At 43.5% G+C, this 19,854-nt stretch overlaps 1 protein-coding gene across 2 annotated transcripts in view; it reads left to right on the top strand.

The window, feature by feature from the left end:
• DHTKD1 (dehydrogenase E1 and transketolase domain containing 1) overlaps window positions 1-16,447 on the top strand; it is a 31,576-nt gene extending 15,129 nt beyond the window's left edge. The window contains exons 8-18 of one of the 2 annotated variants that reach the window (XR_014492916.1): window positions 880-1,192; window positions 4,913-4,997; window positions 6,839-6,978; window positions 7,786-7,936; window positions 8,815-8,921; window positions 9,323-9,487; window positions 11,091-11,173; window positions 11,683-11,852; window positions 13,211-13,296; window positions 14,690-15,029; window positions 16,034-16,447. Coding sequence is in view for 1 of the 2 variants with exons in the window: in XM_083366246.1 (XP_083222372.1) it covers window positions 880-1,192; window positions 4,913-4,997; window positions 6,839-6,978; window positions 7,786-7,936; window positions 8,815-8,921; window positions 9,323-9,487; window positions 11,091-11,173; window positions 11,683-11,852; window positions 13,211-13,296; window positions 14,690-14,791 (1,402 nt within the window). In the remaining variant the exon portion in view is untranslated. Of the gene's footprint in view, window positions 1-879; window positions 1,193-4,912; window positions 4,998-6,838; window positions 6,979-7,785; window positions 7,937-8,814; window positions 8,922-9,322; window positions 9,488-11,090; window positions 11,174-11,682; window positions 11,853-13,210; window positions 13,297-14,689; window positions 15,564-16,033 lie in introns of those variants that run through there. The other variant, XM_083366246.1, reaches the window with a different exon arrangement.
• Window positions 16,448-19,854: the final 3,407 nt, after the last annotated feature.

Genomic DNA, 19,854 nt, shown 5'->3' on the forward strand with positions numbered 1-19,854 from the left:
GGAGTTGAGGTCCACACATCTGAAAATGGCTGAGGTTGAGAAACACTGGCTAGGAATTCTGGGAGTTGCGGTCCACACATCTTAAAATGGCTAAGGTTGAGAAACGCTGGCTAGGAATTCTGGGAGTTGAAGTCCACACATCTGAAAATGGCTGAGGTTGAGAAACGCTGGCTAGGAATGCTGGGAGTTGAAGTCCACACATCTGAAAGTGGCTGAGGTTGAGAAACGCTGGCTAGGAATTCTGGGAGTTGAGGTCCATACATCTTTAAATGGCTGAGGTTGAGAAACGCTGGCTAGGAATTCTGGGAGTTGAAGTCCACACATCTGAAAATGGCTGAGGTTGAGAAACGCTGGCTAGGAATTCTGGGAGTTGTCCACACATCTGAAAATGGCTGAGGTTGAGAAACGCTGGCTAGGAATTCTGGGAGTTGAGGTCCATACATCTTTAAATGGCTGAGGTTGAGAAACGCTGGCTAGGAATTCTGGGAGTTGAAGTCCACACATCTGAAAATGGCTGAGGTTGAGAAACGCTGGCTAGGAATTCTGGGAGTTGAGGTCCACACATCTGAAAATGGCTGAGGTTGAGAAACGCTAGCTAGGAATTCTGAGAGTTGAAGTCCACACATCTGAAAATGGCTGAGGTTGAGAAACGCTGGCTAGGAATTCTGGGAGTTGAAGTCCACACATCTGAAAATGGCTGAGGTTGAGAAACGCTGGCTAGGAATTCTGGGAGTTGAGGTCCATACATCTTTAAATGGCTGAGGTTGAGAAACGCTGGCTAGGAATGCTGGGAGTTGAAGTCCACACATCTGAAAGTGGCTGAGGTTGAGAAATAAAAGCTCATTTCATGCATTTTTGTATCTCATTTTGCCGGAGAAGATCCAGGAAAAGCATCCCAGATACCTACGCAGAGGGCCTGGTGGCAGAGGGACTTACAACCAAGGAGGAGATATCCGAGATCAAAACTTCCTATTACTCCAAGCTCAACGAACATCTCTCCACCATGGCTATGTACACGCCTGCGTGCCCTAATCTACAGACCCACTGGACCGGCCTGGTGGAGCCCACGCCGAGGGTCACAACGTGGGACACAGGTGTTCCTGGACCACTCCTCCAGTTTGTTGGGCTCAAGTCAGTGGAGGTGCCTGAAGAATTGCAACTACACAACCACATCCTGAAGACGCATGCTCAGGTTTGAGATCCTCAAATCCAGCTCTTAGACATGCCGAAGATGGTAGGTGTAGTCCTCAACGTACGACGCAATTGAGCCCCCCATTTCCGTTGTTCAGTTGGACATTTGTTGAGTGATTTTTGCCCCCTTTTACGACTTTTCTTGCCACGGTGGTTAAGTGAATCACTGCAGTTGATAAGTTAGTAACCCCGGTTGTTAAGTGAATCTGGCTTCCCCATTGACTTCGCTTCTCAGAAGGTCGTAAAAAGAGGATCACGTGAACCCGGGACACTGCAACCGTCATAAATAAGAGCCGAATTGTGGTCACCTGACCGCGGGGATGCTACAACGGTCATAAGTGGGAAAACCGGTCATAAGTCAATTTTTTTCCAATGCCGTTGCAACTTTGAATGGTCACTAAATCAACTGTCGTAAGTCGAGGACTACCTGCACAGGGCCGTCCTTGGGGAGGGTACAAAAAGGTCAAGATGCCATTTGAAACTATTTTCCAGACTTTTTTGACACAGGTAGTCCTCAACTTATGGATATAATTGGAGCCTAAATTTCTGCTGCTAAGCAAGACGGTGGCTAAAGGGGCCGCGCCTGATTTTAGGCTTATTTTCTGTTACGGTTGTTAAGTGAATCACAGGGTCATCAAGCGAATCCAGCTTTCACCTTTGACTTTGCCTGTCACAAGCGGGCTGGGAAGGTCGCAAATGCCAATCAAGAGACCCCAGGATGCTGAAAACGTCATAAATACATGTCTGCAGCCAAACACCTGAATTTGGCTCACATGACGATGGGGACACTGCGATGGTCGTAAGTGTGAGGACTAGTAGGAAATCACTTTTTTCCAGTGCCATTGTAAGTTCTAACAGTCGTTGAACAAATGGTTATAAGTCGAGGATTACCTGTACGGCTAAGTACGGGTATGAACAAGAAGAGTTCATTTAGTGACTGCTCGAAGTTAACAACGGCGCTGGGAAAAAGTGACTTGCGACGGTTTTTTCACACCTCCCTTCGTTGCAGCCTCCCCCACGGTCACGTTGTTAGACACAAAAATAGACACAAATTGAAATCCACTCTGTTTGAGTTGCAAATAGAAAAGAAGTTTATTAGGCTTCACAACAAAAGTCTAAAAAGTAACGGTTTGCAAAGCGTGGTGGATTCAGGAAGGCAAACAATGCAATGTAGCCAAGCTCTGAACCACACCCCCAAATTTCAAAATCACATATTATTATACATCCTATCGCGACGCCCCATTCCCTCCCCCATGGCCCCATTGGCTTAGGCTATCTATCAGAAGGGACGCGGTGGCTCAGTGGGTTAGGACGCTGAGCTTGTCGATCAGAAGATCGGCAGTTTGGCAGGTCAAATCCCGAGTGCCGCGTAGCAGAGCGAGCACCTGTTACTCGTCCCAGCTTCTGCCAACCTAGCAGTTCGAAAGTACGTAAAAAATGCAAGTAGAAAAATAGGGAGCACTACGGTGGGAAGGTAACAGCGTTCCATGCGCCTTTGGCGTCTAGTCATGCCGGCCACATGACCACGGAGACTTCCTCGGACAAGTGCTGGCTCTTCGGCTTTGAAACGGAGATGAGCACCGGCCCCTAGAGTCGGAAACGACTAGCACGCATGTGCGGGGGAACCTTTACCTTTACCTTTATCTATCAGAAGCGCCTAAACAGAATACATTATCTACGCCCCTGTTTGCTTACACTATACTCAGACCATATATGTACATGCTTATCAATTCTAAAGGAGAGATGTCTCCCATCTTCTACACCTCTCAGATCAAGTAGGGGTACCAGGCACCAGAAGGTACTTAAAAACAATTCTTAGATGGTGACTCACACTGGGCCCCATGGTAACTTCTGTTCCCCCCTTCCCTCCACTTGAGGCTTGTATTTTTCCCCATATACTCAAAGCATCTACTCAGGCAATTGATTATAAAATGATAATTATAAAATACAAAATATGATAAATATTATAAAAAATATGATAAATATTATAAAAAATATGATAAATATTATAAAATACAAAATATATATAAATTTCCTCACTACTTCCAGTTATTTTCCACAATGTGATCAAAATTCGGTCAACTGACTCGTAAATGACGGTTGCAGTGTCCCTTTTGTGACTTTCTGACAACGGGGGAAGCTGAATTCACTTAACAACGGTGTCGCTAACTTAACCGTAGTGATTCACTGAACAACCGTGGCAAGGGAGGTCGTAAAAGGGAGCAAAACCCACTGAACAACCGTCTCCCTTAGCCACAGAAATTTAGGGCTCCGTTGTGGTCGTAAGTCGAGGACTGCCTTGCACAGACACGGCTGTGGACCTCCTTGATGTTGGGGAACTGAAAAGGCATCTTTGCGAGCTGGCTCAAATTTAGCCCCTCTGGGGATTGCAACCAGGGAAGGTAAGGAAGCGGGAATTAATTGCCTGAAATAAAATCATGAAATTGTTTCCTTTCAAGGAGAAATGACCCATGGAATGAAATTTCTTTTTTAAAAAAAGATTTTATTAGATTTTATAGGGTTAAGAATAACATTTGGGTTAAACAATAGGTCAGTAATACAATCATTAGTGAGTATCTCAGGTTACACCATCAAATATTTCTTCTGGGTTTCCTTTACATTTGCTACATCATATTTATACTAATAACTTTCTAATTATATCAAAATTCAGCAAAAAAAAATTCATTATCACATTTATAAATAGTTTTTTCTTTTTTCTTATACGTATCTTAATAGATCTCGATAGAAAAATCAATGTCCTGTTATAAAATTTTAACCAATTTTTAACTACAGTATTCCAAAGTAACCTTTAATATCCATAGTATTTAACTTTCAGGTAACCCAAATTTCCTTTATCTCTCCATGAAATGAAATTTCTAACGGGAGGGGATGGTTTAAGCATGGAGAGCTGAAATAGAACAGACAGACGGGGTGTACATCAAATCAGCCAACAGATGATAGATTTTGGTAAATGATGCTTGATCTGATTGGGAGATATAAAAGATAATAAAATGGTAATGGGGGGGCATGAATCCAGTGGTGGGATTCATCCGGTTCGCAGCACTTCGGCAGAACCGGTACCTAATTTTTTTGTTGCCCAGGCCCAGAATGGACTTCCGGAAATGGCATCCACACGAGAACCGGTTGTTCACGTATTTGAATCCCACCACTGCCAAAGGACCTTTTGGCCTTTGAGTTTGGAGTGTTTCCCAGCCCTAAATTTTATGGCTTTCATGCAGACGTTATGTTACGCATTATGTTTATCCTAAAAATATCATTAAAAAATAAGCAGGTTTTTCAAGGGCAATTTATTATAACTGACCAGCTTTGAAAGCAATTAGAGCTACATTCGAGCACGGAAGTCCCATTCAAGTCAACGCAGCTTACTTCACAGTGCAAACGGCAGAGATTATGTACCCGGATTATAGTCTGTGTGTAATACACAATGAAGTTGTGGGTGCAATGTCACTTGTTCCCCCCACCTTGCAGTCATGTGCTATTGTTTAGTTTTTCCACAAAAACTAAACAGAAAAATTCTAAACCTTTCAGAAGTTGAAGTAACAAAATGATGATTTTTGTTTATTTCTGTTCTGTTCCTATTCTATTCTGTTCCTTTCCGGTTCCGTTCCTGTTCTGTTCCTGTTCCATTCCTGTTCTGTTCTTGCTCCTGTTCCTTCCTCTTCCTGTTCTGTTCCTGTTCTGTTCTGTATTGGGTTTGCAGTCAAGAGTGCTGAAGATGCAAGAAGGAGTAAAACTGGACTGGGCCACTGCTGAAGCCTTAGCTTTTGGCTCTCTGCTGTGTCAAGGTAGGTCTTTAAACATACAAACGCTGCAACTGCTATTAAGCCAGGAAAATAAATATAAACAGAAAAATGTATATGAAAAAGACAACTGGGCTTGGCAATTTTATCCTTCGTGATTGCATTGTTAAATTAATTAGAAGCGAGAACTTTATCCAACTTGCGGAGAGCTTAAACATCTTTCCAGCCCTTTGGAAAGTACGGTACTAATCTCACTCCGGTGTCCTGCCAAATTCAGTTGGTGGGACGAGCCCCAGTTTTAGGCAATCTGAAGAACCAGAGACCCAGATTACCCCCCACCCCAAAAAATGGATTCAGTTCTGATCTGGTTTTGCTAGTGTCCTGTCAACTTCTGGGTAGCTGGTCCACCATATATCCCAGCTAGATAGATATTTAATATCAATTATTAAGAAGCACTTTCCTTCTGAGGAGCGGTTGGAAGCAGGGAGAGGGTTTAATCTAGAGCAGGGGTAGGCCACCTTGGCTCTTTTATGACTCGTGGACTTCAACTCCCAGAATTCCTGAGCTAGCATAGGGGAACTATGGCCCCCTGCATGACTTGTGGACTTCAACTCCCAGAATTCCTGAGCCAGCATGGCTCAGCTTAGAAACCTCTCCCTTTCCCCTCAGCATGGCTGGCTCAGGAATTCTGGGAGTTGAAGTCCACAAGTCATAAAGCAGCCTAGGCTTAGGCCAGGGGTAGGCAACCTTGGCTCTTTTTTGACTCGTGGACTTCAACTCCCAGAATTCCTGAGCCACCATGGCTCAGCTTAGAAACCTCTCCCTTTCCCCTCAGCATGGCTGGCTCAGGAATTCTGGGAGTTGAGGTCCACGAGTCATAAAGCAGCCTAGGCCAGGGGTAGGCAACCTTGGCTCTTTTATGACTCGTGGACTTCAACACCCAGAATTCCTGAGCCAGCATGGCTCAGCTAGGAAACCTCTCCCTTTCCCCTCAGCGTGGCAAGCTTAGGAATTCTGGGAGTTGAAGTCCACGAGTCATAAAAGAGCCAAGGTTGCCTACCCCTGACCTAAAGAGAAGACAGTAGTGATCCATGATGTCCAGCTATCCAAGGAATTGTCACACTCTCCTAATGGATTGAACTTCTCAAGCTGTGAAAGAGACAACGCAAGATTCGTACTTTCAGATTTGCCAAATTCTGTTGATGTAGTATTCCACAATAAAGTAGAATTAGCTCATCTGGTCATATTTCCTGCCTGGTCAGCCTGAGTCCTCAGCTTACAACAGTTCATTCAGTGACCATTCAGAGTTAACAATGGCACTGAAAAAAGTGACTTATGATCGTTTTTCACACTTAACAATCGTTGGAGGATCCCCAGGGTTACATGAACAAAATTCTGGTGCTTGGCAACCGACTCATACTTAAGACCATTGCAGTATCCCGGAGTCGCGTGATCGCCTTTTGCGACCTTCTGACAAGCAAATCTGGGAAGCCAGATCCACTCAGCGACCGTGTTACTAACTTAACAGCTGAAGTGATTGACTTAACCGGCAGATGTCTCACTTAACAACAGAAACGTGGGGCTCAGTTGTCGTAAGTCAAGGACTACCTGCAGTCACTAAACAAGGACCCCCTGTATTGGCATTAAACTGACTCCTCCCATATAAATAGGAGAACGCAGGGGGGGAAAAGATTTAGAAGTACCCGGGGTTAAAAGAAATAGACAAAACACTTATTTTAGCAAGAAGGAGAAGCACCACAGATCCTGAGATTAATTAAAAAAGACAGCCTTAATTTAAGGAAGTCCTTAGGAAGAAGCGAGGTCTTCCACCTCCCGATTATTTCCAGTTGTCAACAATTCACACAATAGATTTGCTTTCCACCGAGGTTTTAACATTCGTCTGAGCGGGCAAGACGTCGGCCGAGGGACCTTCAGCCAGAGGCATGCCATGCTGGTTTGTCAAGAGACGGGAGAAACCTACATCCCTTTGAACCACATGTCTGCAGATCAGAAGGGCTTCTTTGAGGTGAGAAGGGAAGGTTGAACCGAGATGACTTCACCACACTTCCCAAAGGAACATTTTAGGGGACAAAACTCCCTAACCCGGAAGGATTTATTTCTAAGTCATCACACGTTAGCTCGCTCCGTGAGAGAGAGGGAGAATGTTGTATTGTAATTTGCTTTTCACACTCCTCACACAACTTGCATTCTACAAAGTTTCAGATGATACGCAAACACACATACATACACACACACACACACACAGAGAGAGAGAGAGAGAGAGAAAGAGATTCCTACTTATACTCCATCCTTGACCTATATAGGAGTTACATTCTTAAAACCCCACAAGAAAACCACAGTTATTGAAGCATTGTTCCTAGGGTGAACATGTGAATTAAAGCAATGGGGAGACTGAGAATTAAATTTCATATATATAGGTTTTAAGTCTCATGTGAACCTTCCAGATAAATGTATATCTGATTAAATCCTCACTCTTTCTCAGTAAGCTTGCTTGCTTGCTTCCTTCCTCCCTCCCTCCCACCCTTCCTTCCATCCATCTTGTTCCATCCCTCAATCAATCATTGTCCGTCCATCCGCCTGTCCGTCCATCCGCATCTTTCTTTCCATCCCTGTCCTTCAATCCACCCATGTTTCCATCCATTCATCTCTGACCTTCCTTCTTTCTTTCCTTTCTCCATCTATCCCCCCCTCCCTCCCTCCCTTCCTCCATTAGCTTCCACAATTATTTAGCTTTAAGAATGCACGCCCAAAGAGGCATATTTCCTGCAAATATGCCGTTTCCCATTCCGCTGTGTCTCCCGTTCCCCATTAGGTGAGCAACAGCCCTCTGTCGGAAGAAGCGGTACTCGGCTTTGAGTACGGAATGAGTATCGACAGCCCCAATCTGCTGCCCGTTTGGGAGGCTCAGTTTGGGGATTTCTTCAACGGAGCTCAGATAATATTTGATACATTTGTCTCTGGAGGTGAGACTCGGCTATCTCTTCTGATAGAAAATACATTTACCACTGACAAAGGAGATGATTTTGCAGTTCAGAGTTGAAACTCTGGGGTTCTTGGTGCTCTCTGGGCTTGGTACTTTCCGTGTGGACATTTCATGACCCAACAAGGGAACATCTGCAAGAAAACTACCAAGCTCAGAGAGAACAAAAGGACCCCACAGTTCTCCTCCTCCTCCTCCTCCCTTCTAGCACCGAGGAAGTTCCCATGTTGGTAGTTGTGGTGGAGGAGAACTGTGGGGTCCTTGGTGCTCTCTGAGCTTGGTAGTTTTCTTGCAGACATTTCATTAACCAACTAGGGAACATCATCAGTGCTAGAAGGTGAGGGAGGAGGAGGAGGACTGTGGGGTCCTTGGTGCTCTCTGAGCTTGGTAGTTTTCTTGCAGACATTTCATGACCCAACTAGGGAACATCATCAGTGCTAGAAGGTGAGGGAGGAGGAGGAGGAGGAGGAGGACTGTGGGGTCCTTGGTGCTCTCTGAGCTTGGTAGTTTTCTTACAGACATTTCATGACCCAACTAGGGAACATCATTAGTGCTAGAAGGGAGGAGGGTTAGCAGGGAGGAGGAGGAGGAGGAAGATGAGGGGGAAGAGGAAGAAAAGAAGAAAAGGGGGAGGGGGAAGTCCTTGGTGCTATCTGAGCTTGATTGTTTTCTCGCAGACGTTTCATGACCCAACAAGGGAACATCATCAGTGCTAGAAGGAAGGAGTGGCGGGGGGGTTTTGTTCAGATGATGTTCAAATGGTAGCTAAACAAATAGTTGTAAATCAAGGACTGCCTGTATGTTATTTGGTAGACCTTGATAGTGTATCGTTATTGATATGGAGTAATTTCTACTCCACAGGAGAAGCCAAGTGGCTCCTGCAGAGTGGACTGGTGGTTCTCCTTCCACACGGCTATGATGGGGCTGGCCCAGAACATTCTTCTTGCAGGATTGAACGATTCTTGCAGGTAGCCAGATGCAACTTCATCCAGAATTTATGATAATCTTCCTTCAAATCTGTGTCTCCTGCAAAGAAAACCCTCCTTAAATTTATCTCCCATGCCTGTGTTTATTTTTTGTATACTGAACTCCTTTGAAGCACAGGTTTTAAGGCAGGGGTCTCCAACCTTGGCCATTTTAAGACTTGTGGACTTCGACTCCCAGAATTCCTCAGCCAGCCTGGGAGAAGCCAGAAATCTATCTGGTGTGTGTGTGTGTGTGTGTGTGTGTGTGTGTGTGTGTGTGTGTCTGGGAAAATTCAGCCAGAATTCTGGAGTTGAAGTCCACAAGTCTTAAAGTGTTTTAAAGAATTGGTCAACCAATTAGGGCTACACTTTGTGTGAAATGTTGTGGTTTTCTTTTTCCACAGATGTGTGATAGCTCAGAAGAGGGGGTCGATGGTGACCACATAAATATGTCTGTGGTCCATCCAACCACCCCGGCACAATATTTCCATTTACTTCGGAGACAGATGGTTCGAAACTTCCGGAAACCCCTCATTGTGGTGTCACCCAAAACTCTCCTTCGCTTACCTGTGCGTAGAAAGGGGGGAAGTGGGCGGGTTTGGGGTGGGAGGGATTTGGGGATATATTGTAAAATTTTGTTTTTGTAAAACTCTTTAATAAAAAAAAATGAAAAAATATAAAAAAAGAAAGACGTCCTGGTTTGGATGTTACCATTCATCTTTCATTTCTTTATGGCAGGGGTCTCCAAACTTGGCGATTTTAAGACTTGTGGACTTCAGTTCCCAGAATTCCTCAGCCAGACTGCTTTACGGGCTGCCCTTGACTTAGGACAGGTTGCTTAGCAACTGTTTAAAGTTACAACAGGCTCCCTCAAAAGTACTTATGATCCAAATTTGAAGTTCTGACAGCTGTGATTTTCCCTCCCCATGAGGTCACATAATTTGAGTGCTTGGCAGCCAGCCTTTATAATAGTTTTTTGGGTCAAAAACTGGACAAGTCTATTGAGGACAATGGGTTCAACGTAACGACCATGTTGTTCACTTTACGACCATGATAGTTGAATTACCATTGAGTTTTATTGCACAGAACTCATGTTGAGAATAAAGAGGATGACCTTGACAATAAGAGAGAGAAGGGCCATTAACAAAGTAAGAGAGAGGGCTCTCTGGGGACCAAACACGATAAATAGAACATTGTGTTGTTGTTAGTTGCGAAGTCGTGTCCAACCCATCGTGACTCCATGGACAACGTTCCTCCAGGCCTTCCTGTCCTCTACCATCTTCTGGAGTCCATTTAGACTCCCGCCTCCTGCTTCAGTGACTCCATCCAGCCACCTCATTCTCTGTCGTCCCCTTCTTCTCTTGCCCTCAACCTTTCCCAGCATTAGGCTCTTCTCCAGTGAGTCCTTCCTTCTCATCAGGTGGCCAAAGGATTTGAGTTTCCACTTCGAATAGAACATTAGAAGGAGGCATTTCTCAACCTTGACGTTTTTCTGTTTTTCCCATCCTGCCTCACATATTTTCTCAGAATCGCTTTGAAGCTTCTCATAACCGTCAGATGGGTAGGCCTGGCTGTAGACAACTTAAAATCAGCTACTGAACCCCCAGCTTACATGGGATAATAATGATTATATACAATTTATTATAGATGGAGTGAGAGACAGACGGGGGGGAGAGAGAGGATAAATAGAGATAGAGATAGAAGATGGATGGATGGATAGATGATAGATAGATAGATAGATAGATAGATAGATAGATAGATAGATAGATAGATAGATAGATAGATGATAGATAGATAGATAAATATAGAGAGAGATGACAAAGAGATATATAGATTAGATAGAGATGATAGATAGATAGATAGATAGATAGATAGATAGATAGATAGATAGATAGATAGAGATAGATAGATAGATAGATAGATAGATAGATAGATAGATAGATAGATAGATACAAAGAAAGATAGAGATATGGAGAGAGAAAAAGAGATGGGTAGATGTATAGATACAGATGTAGAGATATAAATATAATATTATACACACAGACACACGTATAAATAATAGGGTAGATTGATGTTTAGTAAACCAGTTGGAATTGGCCAGCATCCTCCATTTGTTTCCAAACACTCAAAATATTCTACCTGCATATTTTCCCCTTTTTCTCCATTGCCTAGACTGCGGTGTCAAGCTTACTAGAAATGGCTCCCGGAACCACCTTCAGACCTGTCATTGGTGATTCAACAGTGGATCCTAAAAGGTAGCTTGGTTCTTTATGCGTGTAGTATTTATTTATGTATTAGGAATAGCTATACGGCCGCCCAACTCACTCACAATGTCTCTGGGCGGCGTATAGGAATGAAACCGCAACGCAAGCCCCAATAAAGCAGTGAACAACGGGTTCACTTAATGACTTCATTCACTTTAACAGCCGTGAATTCATTTAACAACCGTGTTCTCTTAAGGACCGCCACAAAAAAAAACCAATTGTAAAATCAGGTGGGACATGCGAAGACCCTCTTTACCATCGTCGCAACTTATAACCAGAACAAGCAGGTTCCACGACGGTTATAAGTCAAGGACTACTTATAGATCAAAAGTAATTGACGCGCGAGAGAGAGATAAAGAAACAAACCTCTGAAATGAGGTTTAATATATTTAATATATTTTAGGAACTGCCTTTCCTGAACAGTTAAAATTTGTATGATTCCTGTTTCCTTGGTGTGTTTGAAATTATTCCGTTTTTTTTGTTCTTCTCTTTCTCCCTAGTGTCAGCAAGGTTATTCTCTGTTCTGGCAAACATTATTACACTTTGGCCAAACACCGTGAGCTGCTTGAAGAAAAGAAGTACGATACTGCCATTGTGAGATTAGAAGAATTGTGTCCTTTCCCCCTGGAAGCTCTGCGAGAAGAGATGAATAAGTTCACTAAGGCCAAAGGTTAGTGGACTCTAGTAAGTCGGACCTGCCATAACTTAAACTTCTAAATAAAACCCACCTTTGGTTCCATTTCTTAAGAAAGGTACAGTTCATTAGAGATTTAAGTGTATTGCCGTACAGGTAGTCCTCAACGTACAACAGTTCACTTAGCGACCTTTGGAAGTTACAACAGCACTTGAAAAAAGTGACACGACTTACATTTACATTCGGATGCTTGACAACTCCCCCGTATTTATGACGGTCGCAGTGTCCTGGGATCATGTGATCCCCTTTTGCGACCTTCTGGCAAGCAAAGTTAATGGGAAAGCCAGATTAGCTTAACAACGGTGTTACTGATTTAACGACGGCAGTGATTCACTTTAACAAATGTGGCAAGGATGGTGGTAAAAACAGGGAAACCTTTACCTTTACCTTTATGGAGTGAAAATGAGGTTGTTGTAAACAACTCAACTTGTCTGTGTATCTTCTCCCATGTCTTCTCTAGTTTACCATTTCTTGAAACAGCATTGTCTCATTCTGTTTAGACATTTATAACTTACAGTGGAAAGATACATGTTTTTTTTCCACTTAAGAAACATTACTGATCTCAGCAATATTTTTTTGTGCAATACAATCAAGAGGGAGAGGGAAAAAAGTCAAATTTAAAATAATTCCCTGTAATTACTGGTTCCATACTTCAGTGGTAAGTCAAACTCATTAGAGTTTGTGCAAAGAAGAGTAACTAAGGTGACTCAAAGGCCTGGAGACTAAAACATGTGAAGAACGCTTGCAGGAATTGGATATGGCCAGTCTAGAGAAAAGAAGGACCGGGGTGGGGGTGGGGGATATGATAGCAGTATTCCAGTAGTTGAGAGGTTGCCACAAAGAGGAGGGGGTCAGATTATTCTCCAAACCACCAGAGGACAGGACAAGAAACAATGGATGGAAACTAATCAAGGAGAGAAGCAACCTGGAGCTAAGGAGAAACTTCCTAACAGTGAGGACAATTAACCAGTGGAACAGCTTGCCTCGCGAAGTTGTGGGTGCTCCATCACTTGGAGGTTTATAACAACAGATAGGCCAGTCACTTGTCTGAAATGGTCTCCTGCTTGAGCAGGGGGTTGGACTAGAAGACCTCCAAGGTCCGTTCCAGCTTTTATTCTGATTGATTGAGAGTGTCTTCTCTCTATCAAAAAGTGTAAATGCCTTTGAATTCATAAACTTTCTCCAGGAAAGAAAAGATTGGACAACCGTCCAGGATAGAAATAAAGACTCCTGTCTTGAGCAGGGAGTGGTGGGCTAGAAGACCTCCAAGGTCCCTTCCAGCCTTAGGATTCTGTGGTTCTAGGTGAACTTTCAATGCCTTTCTTATTTTGCAGCTTTCATCTGGAGCCAGGAAGAACCTCAGAACATGGGGCCGTGGACCTTTGTGTCCCCAAGGTTTGAAAAACAGCTGGCTTGTAAGGTAAAAATTTCAGGATTTCTTGAAATGGGCAATTAGTGAGAAGTCACTGGAGCAGAAGCAAGATTAGTCTCTGATACGATATGAAGGTGTTGGACCCTGTCATTTGGTTGAAGCTTAAAAATGCTAACATCTAATCTGAGAGACACCATCTATGCTGCCTCCGTTTCTTTGAGGAGAAAAAGATGGAAGCCACAGTCACAACTTCAGATTAGTGTTGCGTCTATAGGATGCATGTCTAGGATTTGTGTCCAGTTTGTTAATAAAAACATAATTGGTTCAAAAACTGATAATTGTGAGTAAGCTCCTTTTAGTATAGTTCAGGGGCAGGCAACCTTGGCTCTTTTATGACTCGTGGACTTCAACTCCCAGAATTCCTCAGCCAGCCACGCTGAGGGGAAAGGGAGAGGTTTCCAAGGTGAGCCATGGCTGGCTCAGGAATTCTGGGAGTTGAAGTCCACGAGTCATAAAAGAGCCAAGGTTGCCTACCCCTGCCCTAGGCCGCTTTATGACTCGTGGACTTCAACTCCCAGAATTCCTGAGCCAGCCACGCTGAGGGGAAAGGGAAAGGTTTCCAAGCTGAGCCATGCTGGCTCAGGGATTCTGGGAGAAGTCCACGAGTCATAAAAGAGCCAAGGTTGCCTAGGTTTTTTTTAACGCAGTACAGGTAGTCCTTGACTTACAACCCCAACTGAGCCCAAAATTTGCGTTGCTAAGTGAGTTTTGCCCCATTTTACAACCTTTCTAAGCAAGTCGCTGCAGTTGTTAAGTTACAGGTAGTCCTCGACTTACAACCACAATTGAGCCCAAAATTTATCTCGCTACGCAAGACTTTTCTTGAGTCAGCTTGGCCCCATTTTATGACCTTTCTTGGTACAGTTGTTAACAACAACTACAGTTGTTAATAGTACGGTTGTTAAGTGAATCTGGCTTGCCCATTGACTTTGCTTGTCAGAAGGTTACAAAAGGAGATCACGTGACCCCGGGACACTGCAACCGTCATAAACATGAATCAAGTTGCCAAGTTTCTGCTGCCACGGTCGTTAAGTATAAAAACAGTCCCAAATCGTTTTTTTCAGCGCCGTTGCAACTATGAATGATCACTAAAGGAACTGTTGTAAGGCGAGGACTATCTGTATGGTGTTGGAATCCTGCATTCAGTTTGGCTGTTGCGCTCTTCCATGCACAGCTACTGTGCTCAAGTGGCAGAGAAGCTGAAACATAAAGGATGAATTTTGCACCCACTTACTGTGCAGAATTGTGATGCACGCCCAGCTTAGCCCGTGAATCTGAGGAGCTGGCTGCAGAATTGCAAGCCTTGAATCTTCAGCAACTTTTTAATCCCGTTGAAAAATGGGCCCAGGGTCTAACGCTGCCTCTTTTGACCTCTTCCCAGCTCTGCCTTGTCAGTCGACCTGCCTTGCCAGCTCCCGCCGTGGGCATCGGTGTTCTGCATCAGCAACAGCAGCAAAATCTCCTTACCGAAACATTTGCTTGAGACTTACCTGCCGCGGGGACTTTTTGGCGTTACAACGAGGCCAGGAAAACAAAAGAGTCCAAAACTCGAAAGAATCTTTGCTCTTGAGGTATGCTGCTGAAACGAATTTAGCCGGACCAGAGTGAAAATGGGAGTTTCCTCTTCCTTTTCCTACAGATGTAAGCAATTGCCTAAAATTCTGCCAATCCAAATTTGTGGGATTTAAACGCGTCGCCATTTCTCTGGTTCTCACCGATAGGTGAGTGTGAGGAACAGACCAACATTTTTAATCAATACAATGATTGTTATGGAAGTTCTTAAATTGTATTACAATGCAACAAGAGAGGTCTCCTATTTGCTTGCCTGTGGCATTATAAGCCAAACTGCAGGAGTTAGTATTTTCCACTAGTCATCATCACCATAAAAAAAAAAAAAATCCCAGGATGACTTTCTCAAATTAAAGTAGCTTTTTCTGAGACTGCAGAATAAAGTATTTATTACAGTTGATTTACTTTTCACAACAATGCTCGATATTTGTAAACCATAGTAAATCAGGGAAACATTAAATGCAGGGATTGTTGTACATATAGCTCTTATTACTAAAACAAATCCTGTTATATGTGTGCACTTTAACCATCTTCTAAAAGCTACATAGGCCTACTTTATGAAAATAAAAAATAAAAAATCTGGGCTATGTCATTTTGGATTCTAGACAGTGGAAGAATGTTGCTAAACAATTCTCACCAAAAAAAAAAATTTTGTGTGTACAAATTAAAGTCTTCTATAGATCTAAGTGCTATGTGCCAGCCTTACATTTATTTTATTATATACTTAAGTATGAAGCCATACATTTTCCATCAATGATCCAAAAGCAGAAACATTTTCAGCATTTTCTTTGCTAATTCCTTTGAGTTTGAAATTGATTATGAAAGATTTTTTTTGCCATCCAGTCGATGTTGAGTCTTATCAATCATGTACCCAGATTTTTTTTTGAGAAGATTTGAAATAGAGGGAAAATAAATTGAAAACTGCAATTGTTTAATTCTATGAATTGATATTCTGTTTTATGAAATGATGGGGGTGTAAAATATCACTTCTCTTTTATTCGATTTGCTTTGAATGCCTTAACTGCCCTTTCTGTTCCTGCAGCCAAAATGTTTTAAGAGCTGTGACACTGATTTCTTTTCAAGTCTTTTTATGTTTCCAAAGTAACTTTTATAGCACTATCCAAATGCATTTTATGTTTCTTTATTGCCTTGAAAGATCTGATCCCGGAAATCCTTGTAACTTTACTGATTTGGGGCTAAAAGGAATTTTTCAAGGATGACTTAAGTTTGGAGAGGAAGGAAGGGCCACCAGGGCACAGAAAACTATCTGCAGAGTAAAATGCGATTGGGACAGTGTTCTTGAATTGAAAATTGCCACTAAATCCAGCTCCTGCTTAACAACAACAAAAAAAGTTCCAAGTTAAAGCATCCTTGACAAAGGGCTCTGTTTTCTGCTTGAAGAAAAAATAGTTTTACTGTTGTTGGTGCAACTGTTTTTGAGAGGGAAGCAAAGAGATGGACTTGAATATCAAGGTACGCCACTGTAATAAAACTGAAATGTCAAAGTTACCTGGAGCCTTGAATCTTTCTCTTGTTTTAGTAATAAAAAGCTGTCTGATAAGCAGAAAACCTGCCCTACAGCTGACTCTGTCTCTCTTTTTTTTTGTCCCAGGCATAAGATATATGACAGGGTTGTCAAACTCAATTTCATTGAGGGCCACATCAGCATTGTGGTTGCCCTCAGGGGGCCTGGTGGGTATGGCCCGGGTGGGCGTGGCCTACTGGGTGGGCATGGCTAAAGTGCGTATGGCCTACTGGGTGGGCGTGGCCAACTCTACATCGTTGGCATCAAGGGTGCCTATGGGGCCTGGGCAGGAGTGGGACAGATCTGAGGGTCTCTGGCAGGAGGAGGGTCTCTAGGCCAGGGCCAAAGCAGTGGAGGCCGTTCCCTCACTGTTTCCAGGATGGCTTTGTGGGCCACATGAAACCACTTCGTGGGCCGGATCCGGCCCCTGGGCCTTGTGTTTGACATGTCTGATATACGAGGTGCTGTTGTAACCTCAGACACTAAACAAGTGGCTGTAAATAGAGGACTGTCTTCAGTCTAAACACATACTGGAGGAAAACAAAATCTGCCATGCTGGCATTATTTGTTTGCTTCCAAAATAGAAAGTCAGATTGATGGTCCCCTTCCTGAACTTATTTATTTACGGCCTCCCAACCCCACCTTGCAAAAAAAAGCCAGACCATTTTTCTTCCCAGTTTTGCTGATTTATATTTCAGACTCAAGTCTTTTTATCTTTCCCGGATTCCTGCTTTAGACACCAAGCCGTAAATACCAGGAAGGTTATAAATATCAAAGTTAAGGCAATGCCATTCTGCCTACTGAACTTGCAGCCCGAGGGTTAAAAAAGTTGATTTGCTAGGTAGTTTTTTTTTTCTCGGACTCAGAAACAGATAAAAGTCTTTTTCCCCCCTTTATAAATAAAGGAGGAGAAGCTTAATGCCACGGAGGAAGGCAGGGCCACCAGATCACAAAGACATTATAATTCAGAGCAGAACAGTGTAGACTTAGAGACTCTTTCTAGAGATACCGGTACATTTTATCTTATGGTTACAGTTTGCTTTTCAATTTGATGTAATGTGTTTCCCCTGGATTTTGTTACTGTTGTTGTTTTTTGCTGTTTGTTTATATGCATTTTTAACTTTGTGAGCCCCCCACCCCCCAAGTGAGATGTATTGGATGGATGGATGGATGGATGGATGAAACATAGCTGCCAGTTGTATGCTGAGAAAATAAAATTACTGTAAAAACGGGATGCGATGGGATGAAGAATTTGCAAATGGGCAGAAAGACCCCGACCAAGACCCTCTTTGCAAATTTTTATTTTGAAAAAAAAATGCATTTGATGCTGCACAAAACAGGGGTATCCTTGTTTCATCTGATGCAGCCAGTCCCATTGCTTCCTCTCGTTCAGCAGAAACATGAGGGACGGTTGCAGGACTTGGGTACGTCTAGTTCAGGGGTAGGCAACCTCGGCTCTTTTATGACTCGTAGACTTCAACTCCCAGAATTCCTGAGTCAGCTGACTCAGGAATTCTGGGAGTTGAAGTCCACGAGTCATAAAAGAGCCAAGGTTGCCTACCCATGGTCTAGTTTAAAGAAAAGAAGGACTAGGGGAGACAGGATAGCAGTGAAGGCGAAACTACTTGTCCCAGGATGAAGTTGCAGGATCTCATCTGGGTTGGTCACTGAGGCCACAGGTTTTGTCTTTCGAGCTTTTGGATTCATGCTACATACATGAGAGCAATTTTCCAGTATTTGAGGGGCTGCCAGAAAAAGGACAGGAGTCATCTTCCAAAGCACCAGAAGGCAAGAAAAGAAACGATGAATGGAAACTGATCAAGGAGAAAAGCAACCTGGGATTAAGGCCAAACTTCTTAACGGTGAAGCTTGCCTTCAGAAGTTGTGGGTGTTGTGTTGTGGGTGGGTCATCCCTGGAGGGTTTGAAAAAGAGATAGGACAGTCACTTGTCTGAAATGGTATAGGATCTCCTACTTGAGCAGGGGGTTGGACTAGAAGACCTCCAAGGTCCTTTCCAGATCTGTTCTGATTGATCGATTGATCTTCCCTCCTTAAGAAAGACAATGCACTCCTTGCAGCCTCCAAAGGGGCTGGACACCCCTTCCCATCATCCCCAGCCAGGCACAAGGCTGGTAGTCCTGGACTTACGACCACAGTTGAGCCCCAAATTTGCATTGCTACGTGAGACGTTTGTTAAGGGAGTTTTGCCCCGTTTTGCGACCTCTCATGCCACAGGTGTTAAGTGAATCACTGCAGGAGATAAGTAGTCGCCCAGTTCCGACATTGACTGTGCTTATCAGAAGGTCGCAAAAGGGATCCTATGACCCAAGGACGCTGCAACCGTCATAACTACGAATTTCGATCACACGACCATGGGGATGCCGCAACGGTTGCAAGCGTGAAAAAACGGTCACATTTTTTTTCAGCGCCACTGTAACGCCCAACGGCTCACTACGCGAACTGTTGCGAGTCGAGGATACCGGTAAGGGCTTGCCTGCTTGCAAAGGGCTTGCGCGCCCTTTGTAACTCTGAACGGGTCACTAAACAAAACGTTGTAAACCGAGGACCAGCTGGAACCCGCTTACCTCCTGGCCGAAAGGCTGGCGCGCGCCCTGCCTTTCCCCGGCAGAGGAAACCGCCCATCCAAAGCGGGAAAGTGTGTGTGTGTGTGTGTGCGTGCGCACGCACATCGATAAGATATAGAGCCTTGGTGGAGCAGTGGGCTAATGCCTCCTTAAGTAACACCAGCTGCCTGCAATTAGTGCAGGTTCGAGTCCCACCAGGCTCAAGGTTGACTCAGCCTTCCATCCTTCCGAGGTAGGTAAAATGAGGACCCAGATTGTTGGGGGCAATTAAGCTGACTTTGTAATAATGCCGCTTGGGGGTGTGTGTGTGAAAGCCCTAACAAGCAGGCATATACATAGAATGAAGGCTACTGCTAAGCTTGTAAGCCGCCCTGAGTCTTCGGAGAAGGGCGGGATATAAATGGAATTAAAATAAAAATAAATAATCTTTAATCAGATGTAATAATGAAAGCACAGTTCAATATTGCCATTGATCTGTTTCAGGGACCCAGATTGTTGGGGGCAATAAGCTGACTTTGTAAAATTTAATTTAATTTAATTTAATAATTTAATTTGTATACCGCCCTTCTCCCGAAGGACTCAGGGCGGTGAACAGGGCAATACATAATAAAAAACAGAATACAAAAATTAAAAAGTGATTAAACAATTATGCCCGTAGTAATTAATACATATTAAATGCCGCTTGGGGGGGGGTGAAAGCCCTAATAATAAGCAGGCATATACATAGAACGAAGGCTATTGCTAAGCACACTGATTTGTGCTTCTTAGATTGTAAGCCGCCCTGAGTCTTCGGAGAAGGGCGGGATATAAATGGGAATAAATAAATAAAAAATAAATTAAAATAAAAAAATAAAATAAATCGTCCGT

This window comes from Vipera ursinii (genome assembly GCF_947247035.1).
Source record: "Vipera ursinii genome assembly, chromosome: 6".
Lineage (NCBI taxonomy): Eukaryota > Metazoa > Chordata > Lepidosauria > Squamata > Viperidae > Vipera > Vipera ursinii.